This window comes from Nicotiana tomentosiformis, chromosome 4, assembly GCF_000390325.3.
Source record: "Nicotiana tomentosiformis chromosome 4, ASM39032v3, whole genome shotgun sequence".
Lineage (NCBI taxonomy): Eukaryota > Viridiplantae > Streptophyta > Magnoliopsida > Solanales > Solanaceae > Nicotiana > Nicotiana tomentosiformis.
Genome location: NC_090815.1, coordinates 130,868,612 through 130,885,667, shown reverse-complemented (window position 1 = coordinate 130,885,667; position 17,056 = coordinate 130,868,612). Strand labels below are relative to the sequence as shown.

Here is a 17,056-nt window from a genome sequence, read left to right as displayed (position 1 = left end):
TTTTATAATAACCCTCTTCTATAAAAGGGGGATCCTTGTAAGCCAAAGGGGAGAGAGGAAAACCAGGAGAAAGGAAGATCACTTCTTATATTGATAGTTATCCTCTTATGTTGGTTTTACTTATTCATTTTTTTGCTTATTATTTTCATTCTCACAGCCAACAATACATATATTTTCATTTCTCTACGCGATTTATATCGAATTGTATCGCATATCCTTAGAACCATACACAAATCTAACGTTATCCGATTTTTTCGGTAAACAATAGTTAATCCCCGTTCTTGTGAAAAAAAGGAAAAAAATTGTTAGAACCCATTACAAATTAGGCACATTTCAGGCAAAATCTTAAATACTAAGTACAATTTCGATTACAATTACAACTCTTTATTTTAACGTGTATTATTATCAATTGTGACTTTTAGTAAAAAATATTTTAAGGTTATTTTGGTCTATCAACATTGTATTCGTACTTTTATAATAATATATAGATAGATAATATACCGTATATATATTTTATAGACTTGGCTAAGCGGATGTAATTATTTTTGGCCAACCTGTAAAATGTAAAAGTTGCCCAAATTAATTCCTTGAATCAGCCATGCACTGTAACATCAAGTACATCGTAAATAATTTTAGAACTTAATTGGAATATTGGTCACGGCATAAAATCATGATTAGTCCTAACTCCATATACAATCGTTTAATGCTAATCAAGATAAAAGCTTTATATTACCTTTTTCATCTATCAAATCAACACCATCTCACAAATACAATGATAATAAGTTTTATATATATATATATATATATATATATATATATTAAGTATAAGTAATACTCTGATGATTAGAAGAGAAAACTAATCTGTATATGCCAAAGTTGTTGCTCCAGTTAACTCTTTCAAGGTGGTATTGAATTCTATTTGCCTCTCTAGGTGACTCTGGACCTTGAGCAACTCCTGTTTCAATATTTATGTGAATATATTAACATAATACTTAATATTGAATAAAAATTATAAGAAAATTGAAAGCAACATAGAAAGAAAACTTAATTGAGAATATATATAGGAAAATAATTAACCGCAACCTGTTGGTAAACCTTTTCCCGCTGTGTTAACTCATTAATTTGCTGCAGCAACTGGTCCTATACGTAAAATAACACAAATTTATTAAGTCAGATAAAAGACTAATCATCCAATAAATAAATAAAAAGAGAGAAAGAAAAGATTCGAGATTTAACTCGTAATAAAAAAAAGATACTAAGAATAAATCTCAAATTCGGACACCCAAAAAGTAGGAAATATACCTCCCCATGTCTATGGAGGAATTTAATAACCACCAAAACTATTCTATTGAATTGTTGGATAATAAGAATATACAAAGTGATTAGTTTTAGGGAAAATAATCAAAACATAATCCTTACTACAGTAAAATATCTAAATTCTACGTTTTATTGTATTTTGAGGTCAATCAAATCCTTTCATTAGCAAATTTATTTGCCCTTGCACTTTACGAAGTTCAACATGAAGTATAAGGATGAAAAGAATGATAAATTTAGAATTTTTTTCGAAGTATTTTCACATGTGGAACTCATCTAATCCACGTAGGAATTCCGTGAAAGGCAATGATATATACAAGACAATTTGCTAAGAGTAACAAAAAAATAAAATTAACAAATTTAGTAGGGTAGAAAAGTAAATTTAGACCTTTTTTCCTAATTTTACTTGGACATAAAATAATTCCACAAGAGCATTAGCATTGGGCATCAGCTAAACTAGCATGGAGAAGTGAGTTGAGTTTAACGGCGTTAACCTTAGTGTTGGCAACTCTAGGCTTGAATCTCTGCAGTTTTGGTGAGGATGACGGTGACGGTGACGGTGACGGGGAGAAGTCAGCTGCCGGTGGTGATTGTTGAAGTTCTGGGGACGGTAATGGAGTTAGAGGATAATTAATGGCGGATCTCCGTTTTTTCCAGCCCCAAGGAAGAAGTTGTTCTTTACCATAATCACTTAATTTAGCTATAAGCTCCGGTAAGTTTAACAGAATTTCTGCTACTTCTCTTTCTTTTTCTGTGATCATACATTGTGCTGCTTCTGGTAATTCCTGATTATCAACCATTAGTAATGTTTAGGCTGTTGATCAGAATTCATCAAAAAATTATAATTCTTCTGAAGAAAAAAGTTTAATTTAATTTTTTTTGTTGAATTTTCTTCTCAGTGAAGAATTTGAGGAAGAGAAGAAAGAATAGTGAATATAGGAATAGTAAATAAATAAGGGATGAAGAATCTGTGATTAAATGTGACTAATTAGGATTAGGATTGAGAATGTAGGAAGACCTAATAGGCCCATATAATATGACCCGTTAATTAATGAATTGAGGAAAAGGTTGGGCTTCTCTTGTGGTCGCTATATAGTTGGTGATTGGGCCTGGATCCAATTATTATATTTGTCCAAATATAACAACAATAATTGCGTAATGTGTATCCTTTTTTGATGGGTGTTGAATTGCCAAAAGCTTAATTATTGTCTGCAATGCGTAAGATGCAATCCATCATTAACATGTTCTTGTCCCATCCTCTATCTGCTATTGCTTTTTTTTAAAATTAATCACAAAACTCAACTCACTACAACAATGCACCAGAAAGAAAGGTTTGCAAATCTATCAAAATTTCAAACAACTCTGAATACTATCATGTAAATCAATAAAGAAAGATCAATTCATTTAAGCTCTTACTCTACTTTGGATAAAACAGGCCTTGTGTCAATTTAGCTCTTTTGTTGGCCGTAGTTGTTTACTTTTATTGAATATTCTGATACCAAAAGTAGTTCTTCAATATGTATTTTTTTTTATCTAATCTAGAAATTAAGCTAGCTAAAATAATTTTAAACCTTGCATTGTCACAAGTATAAATAATGAGCTTTTTACATTGAAGATTCACCATGGAGCTTTTTAACATGATCCTGACAATATTTTACTATAACAGGAAATTTATGCCCTCGAATCCGAAAACGAGTAGAAAAAGTGAAGGAAGACTCTGCTACATCAATTCCTACTTAGGCTGAAAAACTTTTATTTCAAGTAAAGACCATGTATGGTGAACATGGATAGGACCTTACAGGAATCCCATGCTCACATGCAATGAGCTTCATATTCCATATAAGAGAGAATCCAGAAAATTTCATACATGAAGACTACTCAAACGAGGATTTATGAGCCTGTCATTAAGAAAAGCAGTTGAGATGAAAAAACAAAGAAGAGAGAAAAAGAAAAAACAATCTGCAACAAGTGAAATGCATGATGTTACCAAATTGAGTAAGAAAGGGAAGTTAGGGAGGTGTAGCAAGTGCTTGCAAACTGGTCACAACAAAATAACTTGCAAGAAGAGTAGTGATTCCCCGAATTCAACAACTCTACCTCAAGCTACTCAAACAACTCAAAATTGGTGTCAAAATGCTACAAGTCAATCCCCACCCAAGTAAGCAAATCAATTTTGAGTCCACTTATTGGACTGGACATATAAATGAACCTTCCAAACTCAATGTAAGTATGGAACCTTAAATATGTTAGGACCGGGAACCCGGGTAGTGCGGAATTTAGCCAAACAACGGTATAATGACAATAACAAAGACAATGAAAGTTGATAATAACGGAAATTAAAGAATATAAAGAAGACACAAATTTAACGTGGTTCGGTCAAGGTGACCTACGTCCACAAGTGGAGATGAGCAATTTTACTATACCAACAAGAGTACAAAATTAGAGTAAATACTCTAAATACCCCAAGAGAATAACCTCACAAGATCACTCCAAAGAAAGGGTTCACACAAGTGTTTTTCAACACTCACTTTCTTACAAAATACTCTATAATGAAATAAAGGAGGAGAAAGAAAGACAAGAGTGAAAATCTCTTGAATTGGTGTGTTTGCAAATGAGGAAAAACTCCTCTATTTATAGCAAGAAATCCTTGGCCTAATAATGGATATTATGTCATGATCCACAAATTTGTTATAATGGATATTATGTCATGGCAAATGTCATGAACCACAAATTTGTTATAATGGATATTATGTCATGGAAAATGTCATAAAAATTTGGCCATATTACAAATCTCCACCTTGGCCTAATTTCGGCTTATATATAGTAAATTTTCTCCACCTTCTTCGCAAAAACCGCAATGGAAAAAATCATTCTTCATAAATGCCAATCAAGTTCAGGCAAAGCTTGAACTTGGACACTTGAAGAGGTTTTGTGAACATGTCAGTAGGATTGTCTCTAGTGTTGATCTTCTGAACAGAGACTTTTCTTTCAGCAATAGTTTCTCGGATGAAATGATATTTTATATCAATATGCTTCGTCCTCTCATGATACATTTGATCTTTAGTCAAGTGAATGGCACTTTGACTATCATAGAAAATGGTAATACCACTTTGGTGTAAATTGAGTTCCGCAAATAGACCCTTCAACTATAAAGCTTCTTTGATCGCCTCGGTCACTGCCATATATTCTGCTTCGGTAGTAGATAAAGCTACTACATGTTGTAATGTAGCTTTCAACTAATAGCGCAACCACCGATGCAAAATACATAGCATGTCAGTGATCTTCTTTTGTCAAGATCACCTGCATAATCTGAGTCTATAAAACCAACCAAAGTGTTAGTATTTCTCCCAAACTCCAAACATGTGTTTGGAGTACCTCGCAAGTATCTGAGAATCGATTTCACAGCATGCCAATGTGTTTTACCAAGACAAGCCATATACCGGCTTACCACACTCACTGCTTGTGAAATGTCTGGACGTGTACAAACCATTGCATACATAATACTACCCACTACACTGGAATAAGGAACATGTGCCATGTACCTCTCTTCTTCCTCTAACTGCGGGGACTGAGCAGCTGATAACTTAAAATGAGCAGCAAGAGGGGTACTAACTGGTTTAGTATCTTTCATGCCAAACCTCTCCAAGACTTTCTCCAAGTACTTCTTCTGGGTCAGAAATAGCCAGTTGGCTTTTCGATCTCTTTTGATCTCCATGCCAAGGATTTTCTTAGCTGCTCCCAAATCTTTCATCTCAAATTTACATTTCAGCTGACTTTTCAAGTTGTGAATTTCTGTTAAATCCTTAACATCAATGAGCATGTCATCAACATATAAGAATAGGTACACAAATGAATCATCATTTAACTTCCGGAAGTAAACACAACTATCATACATGCTCCTCGAATAACTATGATCCTCGAATAACCATGACCCAATATAAAGGAATCAAACCTTTTATACCATTGTCTTGGAAACTGCTTTAATCCGTACAAGGATTTCTTCAACAAGCAAACATGATCTTCTTTTCCTTCAATTTCAAATCCTTCGGGTTGATGCATATATATTTGTTCCTCAAGTTCGCCATGTAAGAAAGTTGTCTTAACATCAAGTTGTTCTAATTCCAAATCATACATGTCAACGAAGGCAAGCAAGACACGAATAGAGCTATGTTTAACAACAGGTGAGAAAATATCATTAAAATCAACTCTTTGTACCTGACTATAGCCCTTTGCAACTAATCGTGCCTTATGCCTCGCATATTCAACCCCTGGAATGCCATCCTTTTTCTTGAAGACCCATTTGCAACCAACAATTCTTTTTCCTGATGGCGGCTTCACAAGAGACCAAGTACCATTCTTGTGGAGAGACTCAATTTCTTCATTCATTGCAATCAGCCACTTGGCTGAGTCAGCACCAGAAATTGCTTCTAAATATTTTGATGGTTCTCCAATTTCTTCAGTTTCCTGTGCAACTGAAAAAGCAAATGCAACATAATCTCCAAACCTTAATGGTTGTTTACCTTCTCTTCTTGGTCTATGTTTGGCTATAGAATACTCCTCTTCTTCTTGTTCAACTTCAGGAGTCTCAACTTCAGGAATTTCAACTTCTGTCTCAACTTCAGGAGTTTCAACTGTATTTTGCTCCAAATTTGATGAGCTTGGCTCAGAAGGAATGCCAATCTCAATCTCCACCTGGTTCTGTGTACTCTTTCCTTTATTTGTATTACAAGAACTAGAAGACTCTTTTCTAGAATGTAACATAGAGGATTCATCAAAGGTTACATCTCTGCTAATTATAAATTTTGGTGCCATGGGATAAGGATACCATAGTCGGTATCCTTTCACCCCCAGATGAATACCCAAGGAAAATGCACTTTTTAGCCTTGGCTCTAATTTTTCACCATTTACATGCATGTATGCAGGGCAACCAAATATCTTTAAATCAAAATAATTAGCAGGAGTACCTGACCACATTTCCTTTGGAGTTTTAAAGTTCAAAGGTGCAGAAGGAGCTCGGTTGACAATATAACAAGCTGTAGAGATAGCTTCTGCCCAAAAGACGTTTGTCAACCCAGCATTTGAAATCATGCAACGAGCCCTTTTCCAAAAGAGTTCTATTCATCCTTTCTGCCACACCATTTTGCTGAGGTGTCATTCTCACAGTATGATGTCGAGCAATTCCTTCATTCTTGCAAAATTCGTTGAATTCATCATTACCAAATTCCAAGCCATTATCTGTTCTAAGCCGCTTAACCTGTTTTCCTGTTTGCTTCTCAATCAAAACTTTCCATTGTTTGAAATTTAAGAAAACATCACTTTTATTTTTCAGGAAATAAACCTAATCTTTTCTTGAATAATCATCAATGAAAGCTAACATATACCTGGCACCACCTTTTGATGGGGTACGTGAAGGACCCCAAAGATCTGAATGAATGTAATCCAAAGTACCTTTTATTCTATGAATCGCTGGAGATTTGAAGCTGACTCTTTTCTGCTTTCCGAACACACAATGTTCATAGAACTCCATATTTCCGGTACTTTGACCACATAAGAGACCTCTTTTATTGAGGATGGAAAGACTTTTTTCACTCATATGCCCCAATCGCATATGCCACAATTTGGTGATGTCAGAATCTGATTTATCTGATATTGAAACTGCAGTAACACCTGTAACAGTAGATCCCAAAAGAGTATACAACGTACCAGATCTGCGTGCTTTCATGATCACAAGAGCACCATGAGAAATTTTCAGTACTCCACTTTCACCTGTGTACTTGCACCCAAGAGATTCTAGAGTGCCCAAAGAGATGAGATTTTTCTTCAAGTCAGGAATATGTCTAACATCGATGAGAGTTCTCACCACACCATCGTGCATTTTGATTCGGACTGTACCTTTTTCAATAACTTTGCAGGCAACATTGTTGCTCATCAAGATAACTCCACCTCCAATAGATTCATATGTGGTAAATAAATCCTGACTGGGACACATATGATAAGAACAACCCGAATCTAAAATCCACTCATTGTTAGATTTGAAACAATTATTAGTTGCTAAAAAAATAGTTCCCTCAGTCTCATCAGCAGCTACACTTGCTTTGGCAGTGTCAGTATTTTTGTGCTCATTTTTCTTTTCTGTATGCTTTTCTTTGTTTTTCAATTTAAAGCATTCAGAAATAATGTGACCTTTCTTATGACAATATTTGCACATGACATTTCTGTATCTGGATTTTGCCCTTGATTTAGGTTTCTCACTACTTGAATCTTTCTTATTGGATCTACCTCTTATGAATAAGCCTTCCCTTTAGTTCCCGTTAGTTTCCCCAGTAATATCTCTATCTATTTGTTCTTTTGATTTCAAAATAGATTTGATATCTTTATAAGAGATATTATCATTTCCATAAAGCATAGTATCTCTTATATGTTTAAACGACTGGGGTAAGGAAACAAGCAATAACACAGCTTGATCCGCATCTTTGATTTCAACATCTATGTTACTTAAATCCATAAGAAGAGAATCAAAATTATCAAGATGAGTAAGTATAGAGGTACCTTCAGCCATACGAAAAGTGTAGAGTTTTTGCTTTAGGTAAAACATATTTTCTACTGTTCTTTTTATATATAGGGTTTTAAGCTTTTTCCATATGCCTTTGGCTGAGCTTTCTGCTGCAACTTCACGCAAAACCTCATTTGAAAGATTTAAATAATACATGCTTTTGCCTTTTTGTCTATGACGACAAACTCCTCGTCCGTCATTTTATCTGGCATCTTCTCCTTTCTTTGCAGTGCCAAATCTAAGCCATCCTGAATTAGGATAGCTTCCATCTTTAATTACCACATTCTGAAGTTTGCACTTCGGTCAAATTTCTCAACATAAGACTTTGTTAGAGTCATTTTGGCTATTTAAACTAACCCGGTTAGATCTGGCTCTGATACCAATTTGTTAGGATCGGGAACCCGAGTAGTGCAGAATTTAGCCAAACAACGGCATAATGACAATAACAAAGACAATGGAAGTTGATAATAACGACAATTAAAGAATATAAAGAAGACACAAATTTAACGTGGTTCGGTCAAGGTGACCTACGTCCACAAGCGGAGAGGAGCAATTTCACTATACCAACAAGAGTACAAAAGAGAGTACAAAATTAGAGTAAATACTCTAATTAATCCCAAATACCCCAAGAGAATAACCTCACAAGATCACTCCAAAGAAAGGGTTCACACAAGTATTTCCCAACACTCACTTTCTTACAAAATACTTTATAATGAAATAAAGGAGGAGAAAGAAAGACAAGAGTGAAAAGCTCTTGAATTGGTGTGTTTGCAAATGAGGAAAAACTCCTCTATTTATAGCAAGAAATCCTTGGCCTAATAATGAATATTATGTCATGGCAAATGTCATGATCCACAAATTTGTTATAATGGATATTATGTCATGGCAAATGTCATGAACCACAAATTTGTTATAATGGATATTATGTCATGGCAAATGTAATAAAAATTTGGCCATATTACAAATATAGGTGATTTAGTACTTTGAGAGACAGTTAATACATTTGTGTTCTTTAATTGTTTTCACAGCTAAGAAGGCCAATGGAGGATGATTCATCTCATAGGACTGCGCGAGCTCAAGTTGGCGGCATTGTGTTAAATGCTGAGAAGTATATGTGGAATGGAAAAAATTGTATTAGCTTACAAATCCTTCAAAATACAAGTGCTACAGAGAAGTCCAAGAAAAAGAGCTTTGATGTGGAAGAAAATAGAAGCAATTAGCATATGAAATTGTCAGCAAGAACAAATTTTAATTTCATCACTTCTTTTGCTGTTTAATGGATATTTCCCTATCATTTATTCCTAAGAGATTCTCAATGTCAAGTTTGTCATTTACCTTTACAATTTAATTTTAGTATTTTTACTCTTCGAAGCCTTTTATTTGTACTTTCTATTTTGCCCTCATGAAAAATTTATATAAATGGTGATTTTATTATTTTGCATAGGAATAAAGAGGTTAGGGTTAGAAATCGTAAAAATAAATAGGACATGATGTAAATCAAAAAAGGATACACATTAGGGTGCAACATGGGACAGACTCTGATCAAGAAATAAATATAGAAACTAGTGTATCCGTTTGAAACTATACATTGATTCCAAAGACGAAAAGGATTGACAAAATATAGATTGATTCCTAAGAGGTGGGGCCAAATCTCAATTGAACAGGTCACAACTCACACCTAAGTGGGCCGTGGGCGTTTGGACATAAATTGTGAAATTCCCAAGAAAAATTAAGTGAAAATAGTATTTGAAAGAAAAGTTGTGGTTGGACATGAATACCACTTGGACTATTTTTGAACTTTTGTGATTGATTTGAAGCATATTTTGAAAAACAACTTTTTAGGGTTTTTTAAATTTTTGAAAAATTCCGAAATTCAACTTCAAGTGAAATTTGAAATTTTCACATTGATCCCGGAAAAAGTAAAAAAATTCCAAAAAAAGTGAATTTTTTTTTGGGGCCAAACAGGCCCTTAAGTGCCTGCCCAAATGATATTAATGAAGATTTAAGGTTATTTTTGCAATCACTACAATTAAAATAGGAAGCTAATATGATTATAGTTGTAACCAAATCTAAATAGAGCCTGAAAAAACAAAATGGGGAAAAGAAAGAACAAATGTTTAAATAGATCGATGATTTTAGAATGGTTTCTCCAAATTTCACATCTGAAATAGATCATACAAGTAGCTGGAAATTGAGAAGCATGTAACAAAGAATCACAGCTCATCAAATGGTATGTTTTACATAAAAGATTTAGCCATGGCAAACTCTGCTATATGATGGTGCCTAGTTGTTAAATTCTCTTCTATAATCAGAAATAGCATGTCATTAGTCAATAATACAAGAAATCAAGATGCTCTTTGTTTTTTAGCACTTTTCAGAGAGGAAACAAAGTCATCATCTGAGTCTTCATCTTCAGAAGAATCATCCTTCTTCCGCTTCTTTGACTGCTGCTTCGATTTAGCTCCAGAATCTGGTGTTTTCTTTGTCTGTGTTGATAGAAAGGTTGAGGATGTCTTTTTTGTAACAGTAATAGATTCTGTGTTCTTTTTCACAGTCACAACAGTTTTCATAGGTGAACCAAGCTTTTGTTGTTGAACCTTCTTTTGTTTTTTCTCCAAAACTTTCTTTGCCAAGTCCTTGGGAAGCAAACCAGATTCCATCATCCTGCAAAAATATCATTAGAAGCATGTAATAAGTTAAATCCAACAGCAATGCATGGTTGATGAGTTTTGCAGAACCACTACGAACAAACTTGGCATTAAAAGTTAACAGTTTCAAGTACACATTTTGAATAATGAGATTCATCAAGATCAATTTATGGTATCACCAATGGTCGGAAAAAAACGTTGAGGAACTACTCATGCATAGATATTGCTTGTATGGTTCTATTTCACACATTTATAGACTGCCGAATTCTTAGAAGAAACTAGTTCCATTTGCATAACCTCAAAAGCTTCTTTTAAAGATCAGGTGATACGGTGAGATAGAAATGGAAGGGTGACAATTTGTATCAGTACAAAGATGAGAGACAACAAACATAGTGTTTTAGCATCAAACCATAGTGGCCTAAAACATTTGAGGTGCGAAGTCTCAAAAAAGCAATGCAGACAATGTCCTACACACTTTGAAGCTTTTTTTTTTCTTCAAAAGGACAGCCATAAATAAACCATAAGATTTCTTCAGAAAAAAATGAAAGATTATGGGGATCTTCCATAAAAATAATTGCAACCATATAGAACACCAAAATCTTCATAAAATATCACCAACTAAAGTCACATGATGTTATATCCTTTATAAGTGATATAAAGAAAGTGATGCCACTGATATTCTCAAATATCATTCTTTATGCATGCAAAAGCCATATGATTTGAACATAACAAAATAGTGAACGTCAACCAACAAAGTTCCAGAGAAAGCATTGCATGCTTAAGTTTCAGGATGAGCATACTTATTTGCGTTATAACCACTACCAACAACCATGACTACAACAAATTATTTTGAGTATCAACTTTATCTGAATTCCCTACCCATGCTCAATGACAAACCGCTTCACACACTACATCTAAACCAAGGTCAATAAAGTGAAATTATCATCTACAGTCAACTGGTTGACACTATCCATTTTCTCATTCTAGATGAAAACTGCAACGAAGATATAAGTTTTTCACCTTAACATCTATCATAGTTTAGGTGTGAAGACAACTGAAATTATCATCTACAGTCAACTGGTTGAAACTATCCATTTTCTCATTCTAGATGAAACTGCAATGACGATATAAGTTTTTGTTCCAGATCTTAATACTTGAAAGATGATTTTCCGAGTGTCCAAACTAAAATTGTGAATTAGACCGATCATCACGCGCTCAACCTCGTAGACTATAACGATGGTGGCCAAATTTGTAGTTGCATTTAACAAGCCAAAAGGGCAAAGTCAAAATGCATATTCCTTGTCCACTGGATACGAATTCCATTAGCAACTTCACTAAGCATTCAGTACTAAACCGACAACTTATATTAAGCAATGCTTCTTTGTTTAAAAGAAGGGGAAAAAGTGACTTGTAAGTGTGATGTGTGAGGGCTATTCTTTTGAACATAGTTCTGCTTATATCATATGTGTTTCCTTGGCTGCTTCCAGCCTACTTACATGTTCATGCACATTGATATTCAAGCACACGTCTCATGTTTCCACTATCCATTGTACAATAAGAAAGTATATTACCCATGCAATCTAAGGGGCAAGCGCATAGTTCATTGGGACTTGTGAGGAATCTTTAACCAAAAGACAGAAAACTCTTGTTTCTGTCTGATAATGAATAGTTCTAAACCACTTTTTATCCCCCAAATTCAGACTAGTAATAGTTAATCACTGGATGATAACCATATTTCGGATCTTCCTACTCCAAACCATAATAAGTGTATGACCAAATGAAAGTATGATCCAATATAGAAGTATCAACCAGGTAAATCACATATAATCTGTTAGGACAAGAGCAAATATCGGCCTTAAGGGCATCATAACATTCAAAGTTTCTCTTTTTAAAAGCAATCAGTAATTGAAAGAAGATAGAGACAGCTTGACGACCACTCAATAATGCAAAACGCAACAGACCTACATATGAATAACGTATCCAAAATTGTTCGAAAGGGAAAATTGTATACCAGATAGCTGCTAGTTCACTGTTGGGCACTTGCTGGTACAAGGATTCATAGAAAATCCTTAATGGGTCTCTCTGAAAAATCCAAAACATAATAGTATATCATATTAAAAATCTGAAAAGAATGTTCTTAGCCAACGCATTCACAACTATAAGTTATAAAAAAATACATACTTCCTCAGGAGGATCTCTCTTCTGACCAGGCAAATCATAAACTTTCTTTTCCCTTTTCTTCACATTGCTGTCAGCATTTTTTGTTCCTTTCTTCTTATCCTCCAACTCCTCTTTCTTCACAACTTTCTGCACATTAAACCCAAATTAAAACCATAAAAAAACACTCCATTTATCTCATTTTATGTGTGACACTCTTTTCTTTTTAGCCTGTCCCCAAAAGAATGACACATTTCTATAGTAGAAACAATTTAACTTTAAACTTTCAAACAAATGTCTATACTTTCTACACATCATAAGTTTCAAAAAAAATCTTTCTTTCTCAAACTCCATGACAAGTCAAACAACATTGCATAAATTGGGACGGGAGAGTAAAAACCTAAACAGAAAAGATAACAAACACAACAAAAAGTGCATAAAGAAACTAACCTTATCAGTTTTACTGGAGTTTTTCTTGGACATGGATGAGGATTCTTCTTCTTTTTTAAGCTTGAGGTTTTTAGGGGTCTTTTTGGAAATGGGTTCTTCAAAATCATCATCTTTTTCTTCTTTCTTCACCTTAGCATTTTTGGGAGGCTGAGATTTTGAAGCAGCATTGTTGTTAGGTTTCTTTTTGTTGTTTAAAAGAGAACCAATGCTTTCTTCATCATCAAATTCCTCTTTTTTCACTGGCTTTGAATCTTCAGAAGGCATTTTTCAAAATGGATGTTGAGAGAGTTTGAGAAATTGGTGAAATTTGAGGTGGGAGATGTATCAATGCACAGGTGGGAGGGTTTCTCAACGAAGTAGAAGACGTTTCCCCTGGGTATTTCATTTTGGGCCTGAGAAAGTATTCGGGTTCTGGGACGAAGTGCACCAATAGCCACTTTTAAACCTGCCGTTGAAAATATATTTACAATTTATTATATATTTAAAGATTAGCCAATTTGAGCTACTAATTTGAAACTCAGGTGTCCTAAATTTTTGAGCTGCTAATTTGAAATTCAGGACTTAGGGTGTGTTTGTTATGAAGGAAAATATTTTTCATGAAAAATGTAATTTTATCATTTATTTTTCCCTGTTTAGTTGGTGAGTGAAAAAATTTTCCGGAAAATATTTCTAGTGTTTGTTTAGAGAGTAGAAAATATTTTATTGAAAAATATTTTTTTTATGCTACTTTCTTTACCCTCCCCTCCCCCAAATCCCCATGTTGAAATGAAAGAATTTTTTTTTACATCACGAAAAGAAAATACTAATTTTGTTGAAATGAAAGAAAATACATCATGAAAAGAAAATACTTTTTATTGTTGCAATTAATAAAAATACTTTTTTATATTATGAAAAAAAAATACTCATTTTGTTGAAATTTAAAAAAAAAATACTTTATCTACAATATAAAAAGAAATTACTCTTAATAGTATTTCTATTTAGGGTGGGTGGGTATGGTGGTTTTTGGGTGGGGTGGGTGGGGTTTGGTGTGGATGGGGAATAGGGTGAGAGAGATTGAAGAAGAGATTTGGAAAATGTTTTCCCTTCTTTTGATAGGGAAAGCATTTAAACCAACCAAACATGGGAAAATTAGAATTGGTGTCCTAAATTTTTGAGCTGCTAATTTAAAATTCAGGACATAAAATTCAAATTTTTGAACGCAATTTTCGATCTTTAGGACACAATGTTCTGAAGTTTGAACTTTGAGTTTAAATTTCAGGACGTCGTATCCTGAAGTTTGACTGAATTGGCTAATCATTAAATACATTGTAAATTATGAATATATTTTAAATAATATGTTTAAAAATGGCTAACCGGTGTCATTAAGTTTTAATCCCAATAACTGCAAGGACCAATTACAAACCCATCAACTGTAGAAAGATATGTGCAATTTATTTCTAACTTTTTACTTTTACTAAAAGAAGAATTGACCCAAATAGCCGCTCATCTGACCACTTAAACTAAAAATAGTCTATAATATATGCATAATTTATATATTATGTATGTATAATTATGTGTAATCAATGTATAATCTATGTATATGACTAGAAAAAGTAAACAATGAATATACTCGGCTATTTGTGTAAAGATCCCTTACTAAAATGACACAAAACTTTGCCTAGCATCATAGAAAGTCACTTAATAATTTTTATAGCATAAAAATCATTCAACTTTGTCTAAATAATTTTCAGCCTCACACGACTTTTTTCCAGCTTCGATTTTAGATGCTCTTATTTCTAGTGTCACTTCAAATATTGTTTAAATGACTACTATGGTTTCTTTTTTTAAATTGATTAATAAGAAGAGAGGTATATATAAGCTTCTTATGAAGGAAGAAATAATACTTTGAAATAAGTACAAAAATGTTTTTTCGTGCGTAAGTGTAATATTACTTATTCCAGAAACTTCAAAAAACGAAAAAAAAAAACAAAAAAAAACTGAATGATTGCCAGACGAAGTATGAAAAAAGTTATGGACATGAAAAAAGTTGTTGGGACATGATTTGATTAATTTTTTTTAAAAAAAAGTACTTAAAATTGATAGTTAAAAGGGGTGTTTTTGTTGATTGGTTAGTAAAACTCTGTTCTTTTTTCGGTTCGTGTAAAAGTAGAAAAAGAAGATCGAGTACAGGAGGAAAAACAGATACTCCTAAGCATTCTTTTATACTTTCCAGAACCATAAGTTTTTCCCGTTACTAATATTTATTAAAATAATATAATATATTAGATTATAATTTTATAAAATTAATATTCTGTCAGGTTATTTGCGGGTTCTAACACTAATTAATCATAAGCACATTGTGGAATATTTTTGGGGCCAAAATCAGACTCCAGTTGGGCGTATTTGCACCTATGCATGCTCGCCATTTGTCCTCGTATTTGCTGTTCAGCATCTGCTTAAACAAAATATTACTTTAGCTTTTGGTGACACACTAATTTAGGGCATTGCGCAAGTTCAACTGAATTCATAGGTGAATTATATGTGGATCTGGAAAAAACAACTATACTATACACATTTATTACATTTAAAATTGTAAATCTTAAATTCGTCTCTAAGCTTTCTTAATAGACCGAAAAGGGTTGAATTGTAGCCTCCTCTGCAGCATAAAGATGGTGATTAATCAGAATATAACTTTAGACTTAATCGGTAAGAAAGTACCTCTTCAAGTGGAAATGAGACACCAATTATACTTTAACTTTATACAATGATCAGATCCAACACTTTGAACGAAAACATCAACGGACTCTATGAAAAAGGAATATATCCTTTGCTTTTTTGTTTTTGCCCATTTCCTTACTGTCATCTTCGAATCAATCCCCTCCCTCAAAAATGTATGAATCCAAAAGAAAGGACGGTTTTCAATTGGAATCCAAAAAGCTAGAATTTATATCATAACTTATGATCAGTGTTGCGCAGAATTTTCGTCAAGAGAATTTTAAAAAAAAAAGTAAACACGCGAATAAACTAAAGGGATTCAACATCTAATATATACATACAAAAAAACTTATATAAACGATGTAATTTTCGGATGAAAGAGGTTCGGTTTAACCTCCTTCCGCCTACCTAACTCTTCCCCTTTTATGACCACACGTCGAATCTATAATTTAAATTTGATAGGTTTCTATTTTTAAGGTTTTCAGCACTGAATCATCTTATATTTGAAAATGCGGGCTCAAAATTTAATACCTGATAAAAATTTATGTGATCTTTTGCATATATGTTTATGTTTTGTGTCGAAAATACTGAGTTTAATTGAACCGTTAAAAATAAGCTCCATCTTTCTCTGACCCCAACGTAGACAACACCTTTCTTTCTCTATATATAATCACATATTCCCCTTTGCGCCATATAATCTTCAAGAAAAACCAAGGAAACCAACCTAGAGAGAATTCTGATTTAATCAGAAAAGAATTATATTTTGAGATCATGGGTTGGTTCATAGGAGAAAGGAGAGGAGTTAGTTGGAGAGATCAAACTCTAGAGTCAATATCAGCACCTCCTTTGCCCTTAATAGTTTTATTTGGGCTAGTGATTTTCTTGATTTCTATGAATACTTATTCAGAGTATAAGGCAACAGTAGAAAGATCCAAGGCTAGTTTGAAGTTGTTGTCTATTTTGTTGCCTTTTCTTGTCATTCTTTTGGTGTATATCTTGCTTAATAGTAATAGATGGTTTTATCCAGTTGGATTTTCAAGGCCAGTTATATACCATTTGGCTAGTCAAGAAGGAAGCTCTCCTTGGGGTTTGGCGTTGCTTTTGGTGCTGCTTTTGGTCATGGTTCATTACCAAAACTCATTTCAATCTACTTGGTTTCGTATACTTTGAAAAATGTTACTATTATAACTCCTTTGCCAAAAGTTGTAACTTGTACACGATTAGGATTAATATGAATAGG

At 33.6% G+C, this 17,056-nt stretch overlaps 2 protein-coding genes and 1 long non-coding RNA gene across 3 annotated transcripts; 1 reads left to right on the top strand and 2 right to left on the bottom strand.

Annotated features, from left to right (window-relative positions):
• Positions 1–705: 705 nt before the first annotated feature.
• Positions 706–2,872, bottom strand: LOC104093000 (uncharacterized). Its single transcript, XM_018769735.3, has 3 exons — positions 1,809–2,872; positions 1,084–1,140; positions 706–955 (listed from the first exon to the last, which is right to left on the bottom strand). Exons 1-3 carry the CDS (start codon positions 2,112–2,114, stop codon positions 857–859), a joined length of 462 nt encoding a protein of 153 aa, XP_018625251.3. The 5' UTR covers positions 2,115–2,872; the 3' UTR covers positions 706–856.
• Positions 2,873–2,998: 126 nt separating this feature from the next.
• Positions 2,999–9,238, top strand: LOC138910695 (uncharacterized). Its single transcript, XR_011415845.1, has 2 exons — positions 2,999–3,537; positions 8,896–9,238. It is a non-coding gene; the product is annotated as an uncharacterized lncRNA (long non-coding RNA).
• A 727-nt stretch (positions 9,239–9,965) lies between these two features.
• Positions 9,966–13,487, bottom strand: LOC104110995 (uncharacterized). The gene is made up of 4 exons (XM_009620581.4): positions 13,123–13,487; positions 12,697–12,822; positions 12,527–12,597; positions 9,966–10,531 (listed from the first exon to the last, which is right to left on the bottom strand). Exons 1-4 carry the CDS (start codon positions 13,384–13,386, stop codon positions 10,213–10,215), a joined length of 780 nt encoding a protein of 259 aa, XP_009618876.1. The 5' UTR covers positions 13,387–13,487; the 3' UTR covers positions 9,966–10,212.
• Positions 13,488–17,056: the final 3,569 nt, after the last annotated feature.